The 24,437-nt window shown below is 38.6% G+C and overlaps 1 protein-coding gene across 1 annotated transcript; it reads right to left on the bottom strand.

Moving 5' to 3' along the window:
* Positions 1 to 174: 174 nt before the first annotated feature.
* YEATS4 (YEATS domain containing 4) lies at positions 175 to 23,761 on the bottom strand. Its single transcript, XM_050749974.1, has 7 exons — positions 23,465 to 23,761; positions 20,135 to 20,254; positions 17,660 to 17,726; positions 17,476 to 17,570; positions 12,515 to 12,607; positions 12,138 to 12,225; positions 175 to 833 (listed from the first exon to the last, which is right to left on the bottom strand). The coding sequence occupies exons 1-7, from the start codon at positions 23,513 to 23,515 to the stop codon at positions 664 to 666; spliced, it is 684 nt and encodes a 227-aa protein (XP_050605931.1). The 5' UTR covers positions 23,516 to 23,761; the 3' UTR covers positions 175 to 663.
* Positions 23,762 to 24,437: the final 676 nt, after the last annotated feature.

Genomic DNA, 24,437 nt, shown 5'->3' with positions numbered 1-24,437 from the left:
CTGTGATAGGCAGAACAAAACTTACAATATAATATTTACCATCAAAGAGCTTCTATATGCGACAATGAGTGCCAGTAAGAGATGTGAGGTCACAATACTATAAAGATACTTTAATTGTATTGAGGGTGTTCCAGAAAGTCTTCAAAGAGGAAGAAACAGATCAGGAGGGAGAAATAGGATCAATAAACTACATTTATTGACTACTTACTGGACACATCATATAGAAAAAAGATAGGGTGGGGGCAGGTAAGAACTTGAAGAAATTAAATATATACATTAAGTTTATCACTAATTCTAACTACTAGAGAAGTACAAAATTTGTACAAGTAATACTTTATAATGAAATGCTGATGCCTGTCAAAAGGGTAATAAGCTATACATATACTACAATAAACATTTTTTAAAATTGCGCTTAATATCATAGAATTTCCTTAAAATGGGTTGGTAAAATGGTAAAAATGTATATGCATCCATTCTTACACATGTACTTTCCATTAAAGATTGCTTAAATAGTACAAATTCCTATTGCTGAGAAATTCATGGTCAACAGCTATATATGAAGTTCCTCTAAGAAACGTCATAGCATTTGCAGTAAGTCCATTTCTCCAGTGAAGCCCACCTTATTTTCAGTTTAGCTTACTACCAAGTTCTCATGAGAACTGTTTATATGTCTTTTGCTTGGTCATCTTCTTCAAGTTTTCTGATTTCATTTTTTAAACAATTTATAGTTTCACGACTTGCTTTTAATCTCTCCTTAAGCTCTGCAATCTCAAAGCTTGTTTTTTTCTTAGCAGCTTCTAATTTTTCTCTGGTTTTCACTTCAAGCTCTGCAACTAAAGAAAACAAATATTTTACTAAAGTATTTTTCTCACATGTTTAAGATATATGATAGGGTAATAAATATGGCATTTCCTGGCGACAATGTTTCCATAATGAAATATGGATAACTTAAGAATTACAACATTAAACATGGGTGTAGGTTGGGGTAGGGGAAGAATGTCTGAATTCCCAAGAGAGGATCTAAGATGTTTACTACAACTAAAAATGAAATTCTGATCACCAACTCACAGTTAAAATTTTAAGACATAATGTCCTTTTTTCCATACACATACTAAGATTGAAATAAGGGGGCACACAAACCCAAGATATATCAGCTAATAAGAGGTGACTGGGTGCAGTGGCTTATGCCTGTAATCTTAGTACCTTGGGAGGCTAAGGCAGGTGGATCACTTGAGGCCAGGAGTTCGAAACCAATCTGGCCAACATGGCAAAATCTTGTCTTTACCAAAAATACAAAATTAGCAGGGCGTGGTGGTGCACACCTGTAATCCCAGCTACTCTGGTGGCTGCGGCATGAGAATCACTTGAACTTGGGAGGCAGAGGTTGCAGTGAGCTAAGATGTTGCTAGTGCACTCCAGTCTGGGCGATAGAGTGAGAGTCTGTCTTAAAGGAGGTGGCCGGGGGGGAGGAGAGAAGTGCTAACTACACGTATTCTTAAATTTATATACAGGTGAAACTTTTTTTTTTTTTTTTTTTTTTTGAGATGGAGTCTCGCTCTGTCGCCCAGGCTGGAGTGCAGTGGCACAATCTCGGCTCACTGCAACCTCTGCCTCCAAGGTTCAAGCAATTCTCCTGCCTCAGCCTCCCGAGTAGTTGGGACTACAGGTACATGCTGCCACGCCCGGCTAATTTTTTGTATTTCAGTAGAGAAGGGGTTTTACCATGTTGCCCAAGCTGATTGCTAACTCCTGAGTTCAGGCAATCCACCCTCCTTGGCCTTCCAAAGTGCGGGGTTACAGGCGTGAGCCACTGCACCCAGCCCAGGTGAGACTTTTATAAACAAAATCACACTATCAAAACAAGCAAATACCTTTTTTTTTTCAAAGAGGTAGGAATAACTGCTAAAAGCTGAATCCCAGCTCTGCAACTTACGAGTTGTGACACTGTAAGCTACTTCACCTATGTTCCTCACTTATGAAACAGAAATGATAATGGCAAATACTTCATAATATTATTTGTTGAGAAAATTTTTGAGACAGGATCTTACTCTGTCACCCAGGCTGGAGTGCAGTGGTGTGATCTTGGCTCACTGCAAACTCTGACTCCTGGGTTCAAGTGATCCTCCCACCTCAGCCTCCTAAGCAGCTGGGATTACATGTGTGAGCCACCACACCCAACCTGTTAAGAAGACTTAATGAATTAATTTATGCAAAGTACCCAGAATACTGCCTGGTACAGAAAAAGCCCTATCAACTATTGTTATGAGAACAGAGAAACATTAAATGATATTTGAAACTATCCAGGACAAAGTACTAAAGAAACATTACTGCAAAACAGGACACATCTATTTAAATATGCCACTTGGATATGTAGCATGATGTTTTACAAAGAAAAATATCTTCTTGTGTCTAACATTTCCATCTTGTGGACATTTTTGGTAACTGCTGCTGCTCGCTATTAAAGTATACTTACATTTTGGTGGGAAAAAACCCAACTATGGAATCAGAAAAGACCTGAGTTCAAATAAACCCTTGCTCCCTTATTAGCTGAATACTGACATTTCTAAGGCTCCATCAATCTCTTTGTCTATATGATACAGTTAAAACTAGGTATTTCTCAGAGGATTTACAAGGATTACATGAAGTAATTATATGTAAAGCATCTAACACATAAAAAACATGCAATAATTATTAATGAGTTCTCTCCTTATTTTGCTCATTGCTAGCGACTTGCTTTTAGTGACTGCCAAAACAATTCATATTTTACTTCGTAATTCTTTTCATTCTTTTAAAGATTGTATTTATACATAGGTAGTACATACAAGATTACAAATTAAAAGGTTAAAAACAGTAGATAGTGAAAAAATATGCCCTTCTACTACACTTGTTCCCCAGCCTGCCACGATCAATCAGTGCTTCTTCCCAGAGATAATCACTGTTGGGTTCTCTGATATCTTCCCAGAAATAATCACTGTTGGGTTCTCTGATATCTTCCCAGAAATAGTCTGCTGATATACAAAGCATATACCCAAGTGCAGTTTCTTCTTCTTCCCAACACAAGTGGTATCATTCTATACACACTGTTTTGCACCTTGCTGTTTCACTTAACATTATATGTGGAAGCTCATCCTATAACACAGAGCTGTCTTATTCTTTTTAATGACTACAGAGGACCTAATTGAATGGATATACACAATTCATTTAGTCTGCCCCCTATTGATGTACATTCAGAGTATCTCCATTTTTTCTTTTACAAAAAATGCAATAATGTGTATGCTGTGAATAATCATTTTAGTATATTTGTAGGATAAATTCCTAGAAAAGAATATATATATACTTGTAATTCTGGAATAATGTTAAGCAACTCAAAAGGATCTACCAATTTATAATCCCATTAGCATTGTGTCTGTTTCCCTACTGCATCAACTTTTTGGTCTTACCTAACCTGAAAGGTTAAAAACAGTATTTCAGTGTAGTCTTAATTTGCATTCATCTTATTACTACTGGGGCTGACTCATCTTTTTTATAATGTTTGAGACATTTCTCCCTTTCTACAAATGATCTGTTTTCCCTTTGCTCATTTTCCTATTGGGTTATTGGCCTTTCTTATTGATTCATAAGAGCTATATACAGCTTTATACAGTAGTCCCCCCTCATCCATGGTTTCATTTTCCATGCTTACAGTTACCCACTGTCAACAGCGGTCTGAAAACAGGTGAGTACAGTAGAATAAGATTTTTTGGGGGGTGGGGTGGGGGAAGAGCACACATTTACATAACTGTTATTAGAGTTCATTGTTATAATTCTATTTTATTAATTATCATTGTTAATCTTTTATTGTGCCTAATTTATAAATTAAACTTTATCATAGGTATATATGTATAGGAAAAAACAGTATATAGGGCTTGGTACTATCTGCAGTTTCAGGCATCCACTGGGGTTCTTGGAACGTGTCCTCTCCAGATAAAGGGGGACTACAGTATGTTAAGAAACTAGTCATGTGTGACATGAGTACATTTTCTATGGCTTGTCAGTCTTTCGAGTTTGTTCCCAGTGCTTTTTACTATGCAGAAATTTGTATTCCCCTGTACCCTCTCTCCCCACATCAATTTAAAAAACACACTGAATGATATGCACTTTGTTAGATGCTGGGCTACAGAGGCAGGAAACAGGTAAGAAAAAAATGCACTAATGTCATGAGGTAATCATAGGGAACGACAAGAGTAGATTGGATTCAAATCAAGTAGAAAGGGTGAGTTTTATGAAGGGGGGCTGCTTGGCAGTAGTAACATCTAAACTAAATTTTAAACAATGAGAAAGGAGTTAGGTAAATGAAGTGGGCATACAGGCCCAGGAAGCAGCATAAAAACAAGGAGTCCTGTATAGCTATAAGTGGTAGTTTTAAAACTAGCCAGGGAGACCTGATTAACTCAATTGTCAGAAGGACGGCATTCACTGTAGATGTAACATAGATTCATGTTGTTTGATTCATGATACTTTTATTTTTGACAACTTGTAAGACTGCGAAGGGCACTAGATGTTTGGAAGAAGACATGAGTTAGTTAGCAATGAGATCCTGGGGGAAAACATTTTAAAACTTCTTTTAGCTTGTTCCAGTGTTCTGCTTCCTATGTGTTAAATGCTTACACAAAAAAAGAAAAGTTTCTGTTTTTAATTTCCCAATGAAGTCTCAATTTCGAGAAAACAAATCCAAAGAATTACTACTTTTACAAAGTCAGTTCAAATTACTGGTTAGGAGACAGACTATCAGGCTTTTTACAACTTATTAATTAAGCGGACAGATTTGGGGTTTAAAATGCAGGCTCTACTGGGTAATTTTGGGCAAGTTATCAAATCTTTCTAGAGTCTTTACCTACAAAATGGTGCTAGTCATAGTATCGCCCTCCTAGGATTATTTAGAGTATTCAACAAGTTAAGAAACTTGTAAACTCTCAGTAAGTGTTCACTATCATTTTTATTACTTCTTGAAGAAGTAACTAAAAAGCTAGATCATTAGTGCTTAAATAAACTTCCAATATACTCCATAATAAATATTCTCTATAAAAATACTATTAAATTTTTGGAGCCTAAGTTCTGAGGACTGCCGGGGATCAAGTTCTGATTCTACTACTAACTAGCTGTGTGACCCTGGGCAAATTTCTTAACCTCCTTGTACCTTGGTTTCCTTTTCTAAATATTACCTAATAAAGTTGTTATAGAATTAAGTGAGTTTATATATACACAGACTCAGAAGAGTACAAATAGTAAGCACTAAGTCGGATATTTTATTATTACTAAATATTGACTATCATATGCCCTCAAATTGTTAAAACTATACATACATTTTTTAGACCTTTGATTAACATTCCCAGATAGCTTTCCTAAAAAGCTAAATTTATACTCACAAAACAATTCATGAGAATGCAAAGTTTACCATATTCTTAATCGGTACAACTATTAAAAATTCCTGGGTGGCACGGTGATTCGTGCCTGTAATGTCAGTACTTTGGGAGGCTGAGGTGGGAGAACTCTGCCTCTACAAAAAAAAAAAAAAATTGCCAGACGTGGTGACACGTAACTGTAGTCCTAGCTACTGCTTGGGAAGCCAAGGCAGGACGATCATGTGAGCCCACGAGTTTGAGGCTGCAGTGAGCTATGATCACGCCACTGCAACCCAGTGAGTGACAGAGTGAGACCCTGTCTCTAGGGGGAAAAAAAAATCCTTTTGCTAATTTGATAGGACAAATGTAGTCATTCATTACTGTTTGGTTTGCATTCTTAAAGTTATTAGCAGGGCCAAATATTTTATCATTTTATTTACTGGTGATCTCTTATTCTGTCTGTCTGTCCATATCTTCCGCCCATTTATCTACTGAGGTTTAACATGTTTTTCCATTTATCAATTTTAGCATTAAAAAAATTAATTCTTTGCCATATTTTCTGCAAACTTTTCTTCTTTGCCTTTTTGAAATGTAGAAATTAAATATATCTAATAAAGTCTATCCTTCTTTTAATGTGATTTTTCCTAACACTTTAAATTTAGAAAGTCCTCCCTAGCCAGGATAGCCAGTAATCTAATTTTTCGAAAAACAGGCTGACTGATTTTCAAAAAACATTTAAATATATTTAACGAAACTGGAATTTGTTTTGGTAAGTACTATAAAGTGATGATCAAAATTAAGTTTTCCTCCCAAAAGCTTACCAATTATGCCAACACCATTTATGGAATTAGACTTTTCTCCCTTATTGATTTGGTACTGTTAAGAAAATGAACTAAAGATCATACAGAAAATGTAATTTATTGATAAAAACCTCCCAAGGTTATACAGCTCCATACATAAGATTTAACACATCGAAACAGATTTACAGCCTTTTCACAAAATACATTATTTATACCTACTTGTTATATATAAATAAATAATAGTTTTGTCAAAAACAGAAAAATGTGAGCACTTGAATTTTGAAAGAGAATTTTCCACCATGCATGGGCACATTTCATGGTATGAGAGAAAGAAGAGAGTGATCAATAATGAAGCACACTAGTGCTTTTTACCTTTTCAAAGTGATCATATACTTAACTGTTTTTATGTTCATAACATTTTTTGCAGATATAGAAATTAAAGCATACAAATTTTCAATGACTACCCAAGTTGCAAAATTATAAATAGTACCCAGATCTTTTAAGTCCTAACCAAGTGTTTTATGAAAATATAAACAAAACACTGCTATAACCACTAATTGTTAAACAGCAATTCCCTCCCCACTTCATTACCATCCCTCCACCTCTTCTTTTATTGGATCACTCCCTTTCAGCCTACAAATATACTGGTTTATTTCCCCCTGAAAACAATACCCTCTTGACCCCGTATCTTGCTTTGGCTACTGCTTCAAAGACTTCTCCTCCCCTTTACAGCCAGGCTTCAAGACAGAGTTGTCTATATTGTCTGTCTCCAATTTATCTCATCTGATATTCTCTTATCCACTTCAATTGATCTTCTGACCTTACTATTCTCCTTACACTGCTCCTGTTAAGATCATCAAGGAGCTCCATCTTACTCTATCCAATTACTGGGCCCTCATCTTAATTGACCTACCAGCAGTATTAGACACTCTCTAGTTCTTGATATACTTTTCTCATTCGGCTTTGAGGACATTACATGCACCTAGTTTTTCTCCCTCCATATTCGCTGTTTGTTCTTCATTCCCTTTGCTGGTTATCTCCTCAATTTTTAAATTTTGGAGTGCCCATGTCTCTCAGTCTTTGGACCTCTTTTCTATCTTTACTTACTCCTTTGATGATACCATTTGGTCTCATAATTTACAATTCTATTAACTTTCAAATTTATGTCTCCAGCCTAGACCTCTCCTCTCTTTGAATGCCAGTGTGCAACATCCTTCTCAACATCTCAACTTACATGTCTTACAGGCATCCCACACCCATCATGTCCAAACTTGCACTTTTTTTTTTGAGACAGAATCTTGCTGTATTGCTCAGTCTGGCATGCAGTGGCATGATAACAGCTCATTAAAGCCTTGCCCTCCTGGGCTCAAGTAATCCTCCCACCTCAGCCTCCTGAGTAGCTGGTGCTACAGGAATGTGCCACCACACTCAGAAGATTTTTTAAAAATTTTTTGTAGAGATGGGGTTTCACTACATTGCTCAGGCTAGTCTTGAAGTCCTGGGCTCAGGCAATCCTCTCACGCTGGCCCCCATAAAGTGCTGCGATTATAGGCATGAGCCATCACACCTGGCCAGTCAAAGCTGTACTCTGAATCGCAAAACCATCTGTGTAAAAAGCAATGACTTTTTTGGAGTTCCTCAGGCCCAAAACCATGTAAGTCATCCTTTGCTTGTCTTTCTCCAATACCTCATTATTCAAAGGATCAGCAAATCCTACTGTACCTATTTTCAAAACAGGTCCAAAATCTAATGTCTTCTCCCATTGCTATCACTCTGATCCAAGCCACCATTCTACCAAATCTGAATTATTGAGACAGCCTCCACACTACAACTTCTCCTTCTATTACATCTGCTTTGCAGAACCAGGGTGATGTTAGTTTGGGGAGGAAGTGGAGCAAGATGGTGGAACAGAAGCCTCTACCAATTGTCCTCCCAACAGGAATACCAAATTTGACACATATCTACACAAAAGAGCACCTTGATAAGAAGGAAAAATCAGGTGAACGATCACAGTACCTGGTTTTATCTTCATATCACTGAAAGAGGTGCCGAAGAGGATAGGAAAGACAGTACTGAATTTCCAACACCACCCCTCCCTCACCCCCAGCAGCGGCTGCACAGTGCGAAGAGAGAATCTGTGCACTTAAGAGAGGGAGAGCACAGTGATTGGGGGACTTTGCATTAGAACACAGTGCTCCCAACACTGGGCAGAACTCAGCTAGCGCCCAGAGAAAGAGTATTTACACGCCCTATCCAGAGAACTGCCCATCCCTGTGGTCAAAACTTGAGTTCTGGCAAGCCTCAAGCCTCACCCCCTTGGGATAAAGTGCTCTGGGGTCCTAAATAAACTTGAAAGGCCATCTAGGCCACAAGGACTGCAACTCTTAGGCAAGGCGAGTGCTGTGCTTGACACCAGTAGACTTGGGGGACACCTGGCTTAGTGAGACACCAGCTGGGGCAGCTAAGGGTGCTTGCACCACTCCTCCCCCAGCCCCAGGCAACACAGCTCATGGCTCTGAAAGAGATCCTCTCCCTTCCACTTGAGGAGAGGAAAGTGAAAAGATGACTTTGTCTTGCAACTTGGATAGCAGCTCAGCCATAGTAGGATAGGGCATTGGGCAGAGTTGTGAGGCCCCAGGCCTTAGCTCCCAGACATTTCCAGACACACCCTGGGCCAGAAGAGAACCCAGTGCCTTGAAGAGAAGGAACCAGTCCTGGTTCCCAAAGCAATCTACAGATTCAATGCAATCCCTATCAAAATACAAATGACATTCTCCACAGAAATAGAAAAAAAAACCCCCTGAAATTTATGTGGAACCACAAAAGATCCAGAATAGCCAAAGTTATCCTCAGCAAAAAGAATAAAACTGGAGGAATCACCCAACTTCAAATTACATTACAGAACTACAGTAACCACAATAGCATGGTACTTGCAGAAAAAGAGACACATAAGCCAACGGAACAGACTAGAGAACCCAGAAACAAATCCACACACCTACAGGGAACTCATTTTTGACAAAGGTGCCAAGAACATACACTTGGGGGAAAAAATGGTCTCTTCAATAAATGGTGCCAGGAAATCTGGATATCCATATGCAGAAGAATGAAACTAGACTCCTTCTCTTGCCATATACAAAAATCAAATTAAAATGGATTAAAGACTAAGATTTCAAACTATTAAACTACTAAAGAAAACACTGGGGAAACTCTCTAAGACATTGGACTGGGCGAAGATTTCTTGTGTAATACCCTATAAACACAGGCAACCAAGGCAAAAATGGATTAACGGGATCACATCAAGTTAAAAAACTTCTGTACCACAAAGGAAACAATCAACAAAGTGAAGAGACAACACACAGAATGGGAGAAAATATCTGCAAACTACCCATCTGTCAAAGAATTAATAATCAGAATATATAAGGAGCTCAAACAACTCCTTAAGAATCTGATTTTAAAATGGGAAAAAGATCTGAATAGACATTTATCAAAAGATGACATACAAATGGCAAACAGGTATATGAAAAGGTGCTCAACATCACTGATCATCAGAAAAATGCAAATTAAAACTACAATGAGATGTCATCTCATGCCTGTTAAAATGGCTTTTATCAAAAAGATAGGCAATAACAAATAGCAAGGATGCAGAGAAAAGGGAATCCTTATACACTGTTGGTAGGAATGTAAATTAGTAAAACCAATATGGTCAACAGTTTGGAGGTTCCTCAAAATACTAAAAATAGAGCTATATGATCCAGCAATCCCACTGCTAGGTATATATCCAAAAGAAAATAAGTCAGTATATCAAAAAGATATCTGCACTTCCATGTTTATGTTTATCGCAGCACTATTCAAAAGAGCCAAGATTTGAAAGCAACCCAAGTGTCCATCAACAGATGAATGGATAAAGAAAATATGGTACATATACACAATAGAGTACTATTCAGCTATAAAAAAGGAATGAAATCCTATCATTCCAAACAACATGGATGGAACTGAAAGTCATTATGTTAAGTGAAGTAAGCCAGGGACAGAAAGATAAACATCATATATTCTCATTTATTTGTGGGAGCTAAAAATTAAAACAACTAGGCTGGGCACAGTGGCTCATGCCTGTAATCCCAGCACTCTGGGAGGCTGAGGTGGGTGGAATACCTGAGGTCAGGAGTTCGAGACCAGCTTGGCCAACATAGTGAAACCCTGTCTCTACTAAAAATACAAAAAAAAAAATTACTCAGGCGTGATGGTATACGCCTGTAATCCCAGCTACTCGGGAGGCTGAGGCAGAAGAATCACTTGAGCCTGGGAGACAGAGGTTGCAGTGAGCCGAGATCGTGCCACTGCACTCCAGCCAGGCCAACAGAGCGAGGCTCTGTCTCAAAAAACAAACAAAAACTGAACTCATGAGATAGAGAAAACAGAGTAGAATGACAGTTACCAGAGGCTGGGAAGCATAGTGGGTAGGTGGGTGAAGGATGGTTATTGGTACAAAAAATATAAAGAATGAATAAGATTAAGTATTTGATAGCACAACAGGATGACTATAGTCAATAATAATGTAATTGTACATTTAAAAGTAACTAAAAGAGTATATTTGGATTATTTGTAACAAAAAGGGTAAATGCTTGAGGTGATGGATATCTCATTTCCTGGATATAATCTTTAGACATTGTATGCCCGTATCAAAATATCCCATGTACCCAGCAAATACATACACCTACTATATACCCACAAAATTAAACATTTTAAAGAAGTTAAATCTGATGTCATTCCTTTGCTCAAAACTCAAAAATGACTTCACATCTCAGTTTAATAATCTGAAGTCCTCATAGTTACCCACAAGTCCCTACATGACCTAGTCCCCTGTTAACCTCTCTGATCTCATCTCCCACTCCTTGTCCTCTTGTTCACTCTACTCTAGTCACACTGGACTTCTTGCTGTTTTTCAGCCATTCACTTACCTGAGGGCCTTCGTCCTCACTGCTCCCTCTACATATAACATCTTTCCCTTAGATCACTCCTTTACTCCTTTAGGTCTCCAAATGGTCAGAAAGCATTTCCTGACTGATATTTTGGTATTAGTATCTAAAACTCCAACCACCTCCTCCCACCAAAGATGCTCCCTGCCCCACTTTGTCTCCGTAGCACCTAATCACTACCTTATACTTCCTTGTTCTGTTTATTTAATACCTGTTTTCCTCCCACTAGAATGTAGGGCCCATGAGGATAGGGCTTTTTGTCTGATTCGGACACTGCTCCAACCTCAGCACCTAGCACCTAGAACAAAGCTTGGCATGTAACTGGTACTCACTATATATTGTAATGAATGAATGATCAAAGAAATGACTGAACAGTGACATAAATGTTAACACAGGGATGGCAAATAGATTTCATATTAAATGCTAATTGCAAATGACTGAGAATAGACGCACGGATTAATGTGTACAGGATTCTGAGACCATATCAGCTTAGAGAGAAAATACAACATGACCGATTATCAATGTGGCATTCAGGTAGTCAATACTTGAGCATTAATCTAAAACTATGTAAAATAACATCGGCAAAAATACAAGATAAACTAGCTCACAGTACATAAAAGTATAATTACGCTCTGCAAGTTCCGTCACACGGATTTTGTTAGCAAAGATTAGTCAACAGAAAATGATAGGCTAAGCAAGACTAATGAAAAACTATACTTAAATGTAATTAGGGAATAAAACAGACAAACAGTACTTCAGAGAATGTGAGAGGCTGTCTTTCACCCTTCTTGAAAGTAGTCCTACTTAGGAACAATTTAAAACATCCTTCTTACATGTTCTACTGTAATACAAACTGTTTTTTAACACCTAAAAAACTTACCTATATCATTTTTTTTAAAGTTTAAAAGGCACTAATCATACAACCCTTTCACCATTACAGAATACATTATTTTTCAGAATTAGGAATGCATGGCACTTACATTCTGTTTCATGCTTATAGGCTCCTAATGTTAGCTGACGAGATGTTGTCAATAATTGTTGCATCATTGCTGTTGGGTCTTGAAATATCTAATGGGATAGAATGAACAAAAACCCAATAACTTCAAAGTTCTCCAACTTCAAATGCTTTTGAAACTATCATTATAGCTGGACACGGTGGCGGGCGCCTGTGGTCCCAGCTACTCGGGAGGCTGAGGCAGGAGAATGGCGTGGGCCTGGGAGGCGGAGCTTGCAGTGAGCCGAGATCGCGCCACCGCACTCCAGCCTGGGCGACAGAGCAAGACTCCGTCTCAAAAAAAAAAAAAAAAAAAAACAAAACAAAAAAAAACAAAAAACCGTCATTATAAAATATTCTTACCATTTCATCATAGAACTCTGAAACCACTGTCTTTTTCCCCAGCATTGCATTGGTATCTGATTGAAACAGCTTTAGCAAATGATACAGGGTTACCTGTGAAATAAAAACAGATGTCACATCTGTGCAATGGTTTTTATCATCACAAGACACTGGCATTTTTCAAACTGAATTAGAGACTGAAGTAAGTATATACATGTCAAATTCATGATCTTGTTTCAACTGCAACTGATTGCAGCAAATCACCCAAATTTTCTGTACCTTTATTTTCCTAGTAGATATATTCATATCTACCTAACATGAATATTCTTTAGAGGCTAATGAAGAATCTGTTCAAGAATCTCTAGAGAGGAAACTATAAAAATAACACAAGATAAAGCTATAGAAATTAAACTGAGAAATCACTAAAAGATGAATTATTTTACTTACACAAGTAGGTTGTGACAACTGCTTTTGAAGATTAGAGTTTACAAATTTACTGTGGGGAATAAAAGATTTGATACTTTTAAAAGGAATGAAAAAGTTCAGTGAGGGCAAGATAATTTCTTTGGGGATCTATAAGATTATTACATAAATGACATAATAAATAAATAAAAAGTTGGTCAGTAGTAATTCACTTTGGGAAGAGCAACAAGTCTTCAAATACTTTAAAACAAGTATAGTAAGACATCAAGGGAAAAGCTTTGCAGCACAATGTGTGATTATTTTAGCAAAATAAAATCTAGTTGGGAAAACATCAGAGTTCATGTTGAAGTTCTGAAAACCAGAGACCTCAAATAATTTTCCAAAAAGTTAGTTAACATAATTGTAAGAGAATGCTATTCTCCACAAAAGTCACGAAATAGGGAGCAAGGAACGGTACACTGAAAAAGTCAGAAAATATAAAATTCCTTGCAACTGGATTTAAACAAGCACGATCAACTCCCCATAAAGACAATTTAGCTCAATTAATAGAGTGTCAGATTTCCCTGGACATGGCTCAGCAAACGGAAATATCCCACTTAAAGGACATCTTCCAGGCTCTAGATGATGCACTAACAATGTAGAAAGGGGAGGAGGGAAATGCACAGAATTCTACTAAAATAACAGTAAAGACAGACAATCTGCAAAATAAGAGAGCATGAATTACATATCAAATTATTTAAAGCAAATAATTTAACAAATTTCTCGAACAGACAGAAAGCAGATGAGTCTACCAAGAAGGATAATAAACAATAACAGAGAAAAACCACAACTTGAAAACTTAAGAAAACTGCCTCAGAGGTGGGAGCCAGAGCTCCCAGAAGCCCTACAGTGCTCCAAGCTCAGAGTTGGCAAGTATCAAAGTTAAGAACGCTATGGGGTAGCTGGGCCTCTTGACCTTGCCTTCTCTTTCCACTCATAGGCAAGAAAGCATATTTACCTTTAGTGCCTAGAATTTTTCTCCCCAACAATGAAGTATGAAGAAAAAATAAGGACATTTCAGATGGGCAATGGCTCTGAAAGTTTATTTCTCAGGCATCCTTTCTGAAAAATTCCTTCAGCAAAATGTAAAAAGGAAACTTGGAAAGAGGAAGAAAAAGGATCATCTATAATCATTATGCACTGAAAGATACTATCTGAAGTTGAGAAATCCAACATTAGGGATTCAAATATATGAAATGCATGGGAGTGAGTAATTTCTAGATGAATTGAAAACAGGTAACTGTTAAAAAGTAGTTTTCTTGGAAAAGAGGTCAAAGATGGGATAAAGAAGACGTTATGGGCTGAATTGTGACCTCCCTGCAAAAGGTATATTTTGTTTTGAGATGAGGTCTTACCATGTTGCCCCGGCTGGTCTTGAATTCCTGAGCTCAAATGATCCTCCTGCCTCAGCCTCCCAAGTAACTGGGACTACAAATGCAGGCAAAAGATATGAAGCCCTAATTCTCAGTACCTGTGGATGTGACATTATTTGGAAATAGGGTCTTTGTAGGTGTAATTACGATGAAGTCATTAGGGTGGACCATAATCCAGTATGACTGGTGTCCTTCTAAGAGAAGAAGACACAGAGACCAGGGAGAAAGATAAGGCCATGTGACAATGGAGGAAGATATTAGAGATATGTTGCCAAAAGCCAAGGAACATCTGGGGCTGGAAGAGGCAAGGAAAGATGCTCCCCTAAAAGCTTTGGAAAAAACATGGCCAACACCTTGATTTCGGACTTGTAGCCTCCAGATCTGTGGGAATCAACTTCTGTTGTTTTAATCCCACAGTTTGTGGTACCAGAAAACTAATACAGAAGACTCACATTTATTTCAAAAATCTTCTCTTAAAATCATGTGCACATCTGACTTTTATAATTAAAAAATTCTTACAATTACATCATAAAACTGTCCTTCCCTAAATTTATTATTCAGACTTCCAGAGGCATTCATGCAGATATAGGCAATAAAAACATTTCAAGACAGATGTCTCTAATTTTGAGTGCTGTTTGAAAATTCTTAGAACAATGAAACTGCCTATACTTGCCTAGAAATCCCTATTTCTAGGAATGAAAACTCAATTTGGCATTTTGCTTTCAGAAACAACCATTCTTTTTATAGTAGCTTGATCTGTATAATAGGTTACTGGGTAACAGAAGTAAATCACAAGTTACCTTCCAACCAAGTTGTCTTTCTTACACATTTTAAATAAATCTTCATTTGACATTTTCTGTAAGAGCCAACTATTGAAAAAGTACAATAGTTAAATAATACTAAAAAAAAACTACAATGTTTTTTAGAGAATAAAACTGAGGCCTATGTAGATCTATATGGGAATCTATTCAATAGATTAATCACTACAGCAGTGCAATAGGTTATATTGTTTTACCTTTCTAAGAGTGACTTCAGGAGCTGTCTCATAATGAGGTTACAGGATATAATGATTTCTTTCACAGATTTATTTTCCAACTGGGGATAAGGGGTAACAGATGAGGAGACAGGGAGGTAAGGCAGCATATTCTCAAAATAAAAATGAAAACAGAGCAATCTTACAAAGTTAAAAAGAGTTTCTACTCTAGTAACATCACAGGCTGCTTCTCTCTCCCTCTCAACATCTGCTAAATTCTACGCTCTCTTTTCCCTAATAAACAATTCTCAATAAGGTCAGTGTCTCATTTTTGTATCCTTCTCAGTCCCTTAAACAACATCTTGCAAACAGCAGATATAACATTTAATAATTTCTTGGCTGGTCATGGTGGCTCATGCCTATAATCCCAGCACCTTGGGAGGGCAAGGCGAGAGGACTGCTTGAGTCCAGGAGTTTGAGATCAGCCTGGGCAACATAGTGAGCCCTCATCTCTACAGAAAATAAAAAATTAGCACAGCGTGGTGGCATGCATCTGTGGTCCCATCTACTGGGGAGGCTGAGGCAGAAGGAGTTTGAGGCCAGAAAGTGGAGGCTGCAGTGAGTTATGTTTATGCCACTGTACTCCAGCCTGGGCAGCAGAGTGTAACTCTGTCTCAAAAGAAAAAAAAAAAATTCTTGCCAAACAAAATATAACAAGTGTGTTTTCCTGAAGGCCAACATGGACGGTAGGAGATCTAAAAACTTCATCACATGAAAACACAAAAAATGTTTAAATGAGCTATGGATGCTTACTCATGAGAAAAGGAAACTAATGTAGGAATAGTAATCAGTAAAAGGTTCAGGGAAGTGTAACGAAGTACAGCTTTCTTAAAACTAAAACTACCCCAACCTTGAATAGAATGTTTTACTTAGTGACATAAGTTAATTCTCCACATTGGAGATATGCAAGCCCAAACTAGATTTTCATTTGAGAGATTGCCTAAATAAATTCCTACGTAGGAAGAGAAGAGTAAGTCTATGTCAATGGGTCCCAAATCTCACTGTGCATCAAAATCACCTGGGGTGCTGGCCTCATTCCAAACCTACTGAATCAGACTCTCCAAAAGGTGACGTCTAGGAGTTTGAATTTTTAAAAAGCACTTCACAATAATAAATAAATAAATACACAAGCACTTCAGGTGTTTCTGATGCAGCCAGTTAGGAACCGGTTTGCCGAAATACTGGTCCAGGTGATATTCCGCTCCTTTAAAAATACATACACAGTTTAAAAAATATAATCTGATAATTAAAATGTAAATGTCTGGTGCTAAAAGAATGATATGATTCTAACAAGATAAAATGGTGATGAATGTGAAAGCCTTGAAACTGGAGTTAAAACCCAGTCACATATGTGGAATGTGAGAGCCATTACTGAGTTTTGACCCTACGGGCTTAAGAAAAAAAAAAAGGCCTAGTAGTTTTACTCAAAAGAAAAAATACTAGAAAAAGGTATGAATGCAAATATCTGGGTTCGAAAACTAGCTCTACCATAATTAACTGAGTGTTTTTGAGCAGTGACTTGACCTCTGGCCTTGGTATCCTGATCTGTAAAATGAGGATATCACAACCTAATATCCTTGCTGAAGGATCAATGCAAAAGCCTGGAGGGATTTTTTTTTACATTATCAAGTAACAATCTGATAAGAAGAGATCAAAAGATGAAAAAGCCAGTGGCTATAAAAATAAAGACTCATAAATAAGATATAAAATGAAGCACTAGTACTGATGACAGTTTAAAAAAGCAAAACACTGTTTCTTAGGGTTTAACTACCAAAAACTATAAAAACCATTTTACACAGCATGTGGGCTCAACTTGTTTATTACTAATAACCAAATGATAATAATAGTTTTAAGTATTTTTGCTGCAGTAATCATCTGATTTCCATGGTTTCTTTCCAATATATGTTCATATTATATGTTTTCTTTCCATACTTGAAAAAACAGGATTTTGAAAGGCACTACATTTAAAAATGAAAAACTTAACTCATGGCAAGATACATTGTGCCATAAATTTACATAAAACATATCTGAATGAACCCTATTCATTAAGTATATTGCATTTTCATATTTACAAAGAAATCTATTTTATATTTACAAAGATTAATGCTACTCACAGGTCTTTCATTAGGGTCAATGAAAAATATTTTGATGATTATTTCGAATTCACCCCATCCTGTTTCAGTAATTTCATATGGAGGTTTAGTAACAACTAAAGACAGAAAAAAATAGTAAATTATCGGTTTAGTTTTCTAGCCATTTTTAACTTTGGATATTGTGAATCAAAAGACTATATTGTACCTCTTAAAGGATTGCCATAGCTTTCATGTAATTTAAACTGGATTTTCTTCACATATGCTGACATATCCTAAAATATAAGGAATTAATTAGTTTTATGATCTACAAATGAAAACTTGGAAAAAAATACACTGAGCATATATACTTAATTTTATAAAAAACATACTTCCCTTCAAATTTTATGGAATCTAATTTTCTAAAAAATATGAATTATACCTGGGAAGCTATTTTGCTTTTTTTAAAAAACAAAAACAAAGGAAGGCTGTGTTGAATTCTTTCATAATTTGTAATATATAAAAATACATGTCCCAAATTCACTTTTTTTGGCAAATCTTGTTTTCATAAACCTCTATAGATAATATTCTAAATCAATTTTGATTTTTTTCATTAAAACAACAGTACATATTTGGTACTATTACAGAAATATAAGGCAAATCTATAGTTAATTTCAAAGAACAAAATTATATCACAAAGGCCAGACACGGTGGCTCACGCCTGTAATCCCAGCACTCTGGGAGGCCAAGGCAGGTGGATCACCTGAGGTCAGGAGTTCGAGATCAGCCTGGCCAACATGGTAAAACGCCATCTCTACTAAAAATACAAAAAATTAGCCAAGCATGGTGGTGGGCGCCTGTAATCCCAGCTACTCAGGAAGCTGAGGCAGGAGAATCACCTGAACCCAGGAGGCGGAGGCTGCAGTAAGCCGAGATCACGACATTGCATTCCAGCCTGGGCAACAAGAGAGAAACTCCATCTCAAACAAACAAACAAACAAAAAATTATATTACATAAAGCTAAGGACAACTAATTTAAAGCAATCTAAGACTGTTGAGTACAAAAACTCCTCATTTTCTTAACTTTATTTTAAAGTACAGAAGTATATTCATTAGTTATGGCAAATAAAGGGGCTTCTGTTGGCGAAGGTGGCTTTTAAAACATATAATTCATTATAGAAGAATAAAAAATGGAAAGCAATAAGTCACATTCAATAGTAATGTTTATTAACCTTTTAATTTACTTTTAGGAATTTTTAAATTACTTATATCTACATTCATATCTAACTTTATTATTTAAAAAACAAACTGGAATCTTACCATAATGATACCTTTTTTTTTCTGTAGAGATGGAGTCTTACTATGTTCCCAGTCTGGTCTCAAACTCTTGGGCTCAAGTGATCCTCCCGCTTGGGCCTCCCAAAGTGCTGAGATTACAGGAATGAGACATTTTGCCTAGCCAGTGGTTTTTAGTTATATTTACAGAGTCTCATAAGAATCACTACAATTAGCCGGGCGCGGTGGCTCAAGCCTGTAATCCCAGCACTTTGGGAGGCCGAGACGGGCGGATCACGAAGTCAGGAGATCGAGACCATCCTGGCTAACAAGGTGAAATCCCGTCTCTACTAAAAAATACAAAAAATTAGCCCGGCGTGGTGGCGGCGCCTGTGGTCCCAGCTACTCGGGAGGCTGAGGCAGGAGAATGGCGGGAACCCGGGAGGCGGAGCTTGCAGTGAGCTGAGATCCGGCCACTGCAGTCCAGCCTGGGCGACAGAGCGAGACTCCGTCTCAAAAAAAAAAGAATCACTACAATTTTAGAACATTTTTATCACACAAAAGAAAGCCATATCCATTAGCACTTACCTCAATACTCCTTCTGCCCCACCCACTAGCAACCACTTATCTATTTTCTTTGTCTATGGATTTGCCCCTTCTGGACATCTCATATAAATAAAAGCATATAATATGTGGCCTTTTTTATATCTGGCTTCTTTTACTTAGCATAATGCTTTCAAGTTTCATCCATGTAGTAGCATCTTTACTTTATCAGTACTTTACTTTTTATTGCCTGATAATATTCAATTATATGGATATACCACATTTTATTTATCCATTCATCAGTTGATAGATGAATTGTTTCCACTTTTTGGCTATTATGAATTACACTGGTATCAATACTCATATGCAAATTTTTGGGTGGACTTTGAAGGATTTTAAATGGAGGAATAATTTACTCACTCAATAAATATCAGTTAAATACCTACTATATACTGGCTATGTTCCAGGCATTAAAGACTCCACAGTGAAACAAAATTACTAGCAATCGGATGACACAGCAGAGCTGTCTTTCACATATTTTGATGGTCTTATTACCACATTATCACTTTAAGGATTAGCTGCTTATTCCTGAAACTCCTGATTAAATACTATGTTAACTTGAGACATGATGTTAGGAAGATGTACTATATTTATAGCATAATAATTCTTATCTGAATTTTAATTAGGAAACATTTTTGGAAAATTGAATTCTAGTATCATATGAAGATGACGGTTCTCTATTTTTTCAAAAACTTTTTGACAACATTCCTACGATGGACCAATTTTATAATCAGAAAGTTACTATAAAAAATTACAGGTTGTCTTTAAGCAAAACAAATTACAGACAACTTTAAGCAAAACGGTTACAGAAAAAACGAGTGCCTACCTCATTTCTATATGGTTTTACATATACTGTCCACTGATGAGTGTGCCCATCTTCTTCTCTTTTCTTTCCAAAATACCGAGCAACATTACCATAAACTATTGGTTTAACGATAGTAACACCCTAAAAGAAAAATAATTTTAAAATAAATGAACATTGTACCATTAGCTAAATAAGCAGAATAAGAGCTCTGAAAACTTGTTTTAAAGAATGGCAGTCTAACAATCTATAGTTTGCTTATAAAATGGATTTCTCTCAAATCAATTTCAGACACTTATCCTCATTTCATATTAACACAAAAATCACCAGAATAATTACAATGCTCCCTCTTTGAAAATGCTTTTATTTAAATTATCACGTAAAGCGTTTTGAGAGTTTTGTTAAAAGAAATGCAAAAGGCCTTTTACTTAAACACCTGAAAGCTAGGCATTGAAATAAAAATTGCCAATTCTGACTGGCATCACCTGTGGTAATGTCCGTATCACCCAATCTGTGGCAGTGTTTCCCAAAGCATAGTGTAAATATTAAGAGTAATTTGTGAGAGGTAGAATAAAGGTCATTTTTCACTTTTTTACTTATGTGTTTAATCAGTATTAAAAATAATAATAACTGTAACTAGAAATTAAAACCTACAATTTCACCAAGGCGGGTGTTTCACCTGAGGTCAGGGGGTTCAAGACCAGCCTGGCCCACATGGTGAAACCCCGTCTCTACTAAAAATACAAAAATTAGCTGGGTGTGGTGGTGTGCATCTGTAATCCCAGCTACTTGGGAAGCTGAAGCAGGAGAATTGCTTGAACCTGGGAGGCGGAGGTTGCAGTGAGCCGAGATTATACCATTGCACTCCAGCCTGGGCGACACAGCGAGACTCTGTCTTCAAAAACAAAAAAAAAACCCCACCCTACAATTTCAAAAACATTAACGTTTAGAAAAAGGCGTTTAAAAAATAAATTGATTTAAATGTAAATGTTACAATAAATATTACAGTTGAATTCAGACATGGCAAAAATGGCCAAGTGTCACTTGGATGACTGAAGCTTGTTTTTTTTTTTTTTTTTTTTTTTTTTTTTTTGAGACGGAGTCTCGCTCTGTCAACTGGGCTGGAGTGCAGTGGCCGGATCTCAGCTCACTGCAAGCTCCGCCTTCCGGGTTTATGCCATTCTCCTGCCTCAGCCTCCCGAGTAGCTGGGACTACAGGCGCCCGCCACCTCGCCCGGCTAGTTTTTTTGTATTTTTTAGTAGAGACGGGGTTTCACCATGTTAGCCAGGATGGTCTGGATCTCCTGACCTCGTGATCCACCCGTCTCGGCCTCCCAAAGTGCTGGGATTACAAGCTTGAGCCACCGCGCCCGGCCTGAAGCTTGTTAAATAATGGCTGATGACATGTTTGCTACATTTGTCCTTAGTTTAACATACATATTTCTTATATCTGATAAGTGCAAAGGCAGTGAGTATTGACAGATTATGACGGAAAGATAAAAAATTTCAAATTAAGTGAAAATATTGAATGTTGCACATGAATCTGAAACCAATGGCTCAGTTACAGAAATGTATCTGAAGGACAAAGAGCAAGATTTTCCACATGTGAAAAGTGCTGAGTGAGTGTAACCAACAACAATAAGAAATGAAGAAAAGCGGCCAGGCACGGTGGCTCACGCCTGTAATCCCAGCACTTTGGGAGGCCAAGGCAGGTGGATCACCTGAGGTCAGGAGTTGGAGACCAGCCTGACCAACACGGTGAAACCCCCGTCTCTACTAAAAATACAAAATTAGCTGGGCATGGTGGCGCATGCCTGTAATCCCAGCTATTCAGGAGGCTGAGGCAGGGGAATCGCTTGTATCCATGAGGTGGAGGTTGCGGTGAGCCGAGATCGCGCCATTGCACTCCAGCCTGGGCAACAAGAGCAACACTTCGTCTCAAAAAAAAAAAAAAAAAAAAAAAAAAAAAGACACAGATAGGTATTTTTAAAACCTACTAATTATTATTATTATTTTTTGAAGAAACAGAGTCTTGCTCTGTCGCCCAGGCTAGAGTGCAGTGGCGCGATCTCAGCTCACTGCAACCTCCGCCTCCCAGGTTCAAGCAACTCTCCTGCCTCAGCCTCCCGAGTAGCTGGGATTACAGGCGCCCTCCACCACGCCCGGCTAATTTTTGTAGTTTTAGTAGAGACGGGGTTTCACCATGTTGACCAGCCTGGTCTCGAACTCCTTACCTCAGGTGATCCACCCACCTCGGCCTCCCAAAGTGCTGGGATTACAGGCGTGAGCCACCGCGCCCGGCCATGGTTGATTCTTTTTAAAGAAAAATTTCCTTTCCTCTACAAATAAAAATCAGATGGGGTACAAATAGTTGTTTTATCAGGAGCCAGTGGGCCCTGCCTTAAAAATCAACGTGCAGGCCCAGACGCGGTGGCTCACACGTGTAATCTCACCACTTTGGAAGGCCGAGGTGGGTGGATCACGTGAGGTCAGAAGTTCAAGACCAGGCTGTCAACATGGTGAAACCCTGTCTTTACTAAATATACAAAAATTAGCCGGGCGTGGTGGCGGGCACCTGTGATCCCAGCTACTTGGGGGGCTGAGGCAGGAGAATCGCTTGAACCCGAGAGGCGGAGGTTGCAGTGAGCCGAGATCGCGCCATTGCGCTCCAGCCTGGGCAACAAGAGCGACACTTCGTCTCAAAAAAAAAAAAAAAAATTAACGTGCCAGGGGATGTGTAAGGGAAATGACACAATGTCAAACATTACGCTAGGCTCTATGATAATTTCACTAAAAACAAAAGAAGTTGACATTTACTGAATGTTCCCCATGTGCCAGGCAGTGTTATGCCCCTGCTTTGGGGCTTTCTGAACACCATGAACTCCGGCAAATTTTCTTAGCCTTCGTATGCCTCGGTGCCTCAGTTACCGCACTTGGAAATACTGCGGGTGAGCGCTCAGCGACTGTTGGCTAGTTATTGTTATCCTCACACCAGGGGGGTGGCGTCACCGCTTTACCAATAACCTAGATTGGCAGCGAATGTGCACCAAGCTGAGCTTTCCCAGCCCTCGGACTCGCACGTTTCCTCGGCAGCCACGTCCAGGTTTCCCCAAGCCACCACTGATTTGTTTGGTTTTTGGCGGGGATGGGAGTTGGCAGTGACGCGAGGAAGTTGGGGCCCAATGAACGCCGTTTTTTCACTCAATGGCTCTGACTCGCTCTCCGCCTTGAAACCACGGTTCAAACCCTAGGAGAGAAGGCGCGAAAGGAAACCCAGTGCGACCTCCCCGTGCCGCTCAGGGAGGAGCCGGGGCGGGAGAGCCACCCCGGAAGAGGGGCGGTCCGGGCACTGACCTTTACTCTCCCGCCGGAGTCAGGCCCAAATTCGGCCATTCTCTTGAACATATTGTCCCACGGAAGAAGCCGCCGCCGCCAGGGAAAGAGACCGGGGCTGGCGGGGTCGCCGCTCCCCTCAGAGGCCGCGCTCCTCTCGCGCGGGCCCAGGCGGAGGGTTTCTGGCCGAGGGAGGGCGAGTTACTAAGGCTTGTAACGCTGACTAACCGTCAACTCCTCAGGCCGACAGCGCTCCCAAAGGCCATTCAGCCCCGCGCAGGTGGAGAGCGCAGCGGAAGGAGGGGCGACGGCGGCACCGTGCGCAGGCGCAACGGGCTCGCGTGTGCGCACGCAGTGTACACTGCGCACGCGCCTGGCGGCTGCAGTCACATCGCAAGACCAGTACGGGAGTTCCAAACCAAAAAAAATGAAAGGAAGGAAATAATAAATGAGTTCAGAAGGTTGTCCAGATGTTAAGAATATGAGTTTCCACATTGAAAGATCCTACCAAGCACCCAGCACAAATATTAAAGCATCCATGTCAAAGCATATCATTGTGAATTTTCGGAACATCGAGAATAAAGAGACCCCACACCCTTCCAGGTTATAAAGACTGGAATCGGAGTGGCTTCAGATTGCTCAGGTAGATTCTAGGAAGCCATACGGTACTGTCTTCAAAACTCTGAGGGAAAATTACTTACGATTTAGTCTTCAATACTCATCCAACTACCAATCTAGTGTGTGAATAGAGTTTCAGACGTGCTAAATCACTACACATAAAAAATAGTACCTATCTTACTTTTCTCAGTACTTCCAGGAAGATCTTGTAGATCTGATCCACCAAAATGAGGGAATAAGCCAAGAAGGAGGAAATTATGAAATACAGGAAATACAATAAATAATAAACACAGAAAATAATAAGATCCCAAGATGATACTGAAAGAGCCCTGGGGACGATAGCTGTGTACAGGCACAGACGGCAACGCATCCAGAT

Source organism: Macaca thibetana, chromosome 11, assembly GCF_024542745.1.
Source record: "Macaca thibetana thibetana isolate TM-01 chromosome 11, ASM2454274v1, whole genome shotgun sequence".
NCBI lineage: Eukaryota > Metazoa > Chordata > Mammalia > Primates > Cercopithecidae > Macaca > Macaca thibetana.
The sequence above is the reverse complement of the archived record's forward strand: the minus strand, read 5'-3'. Positions and strand labels throughout refer to the sequence as shown.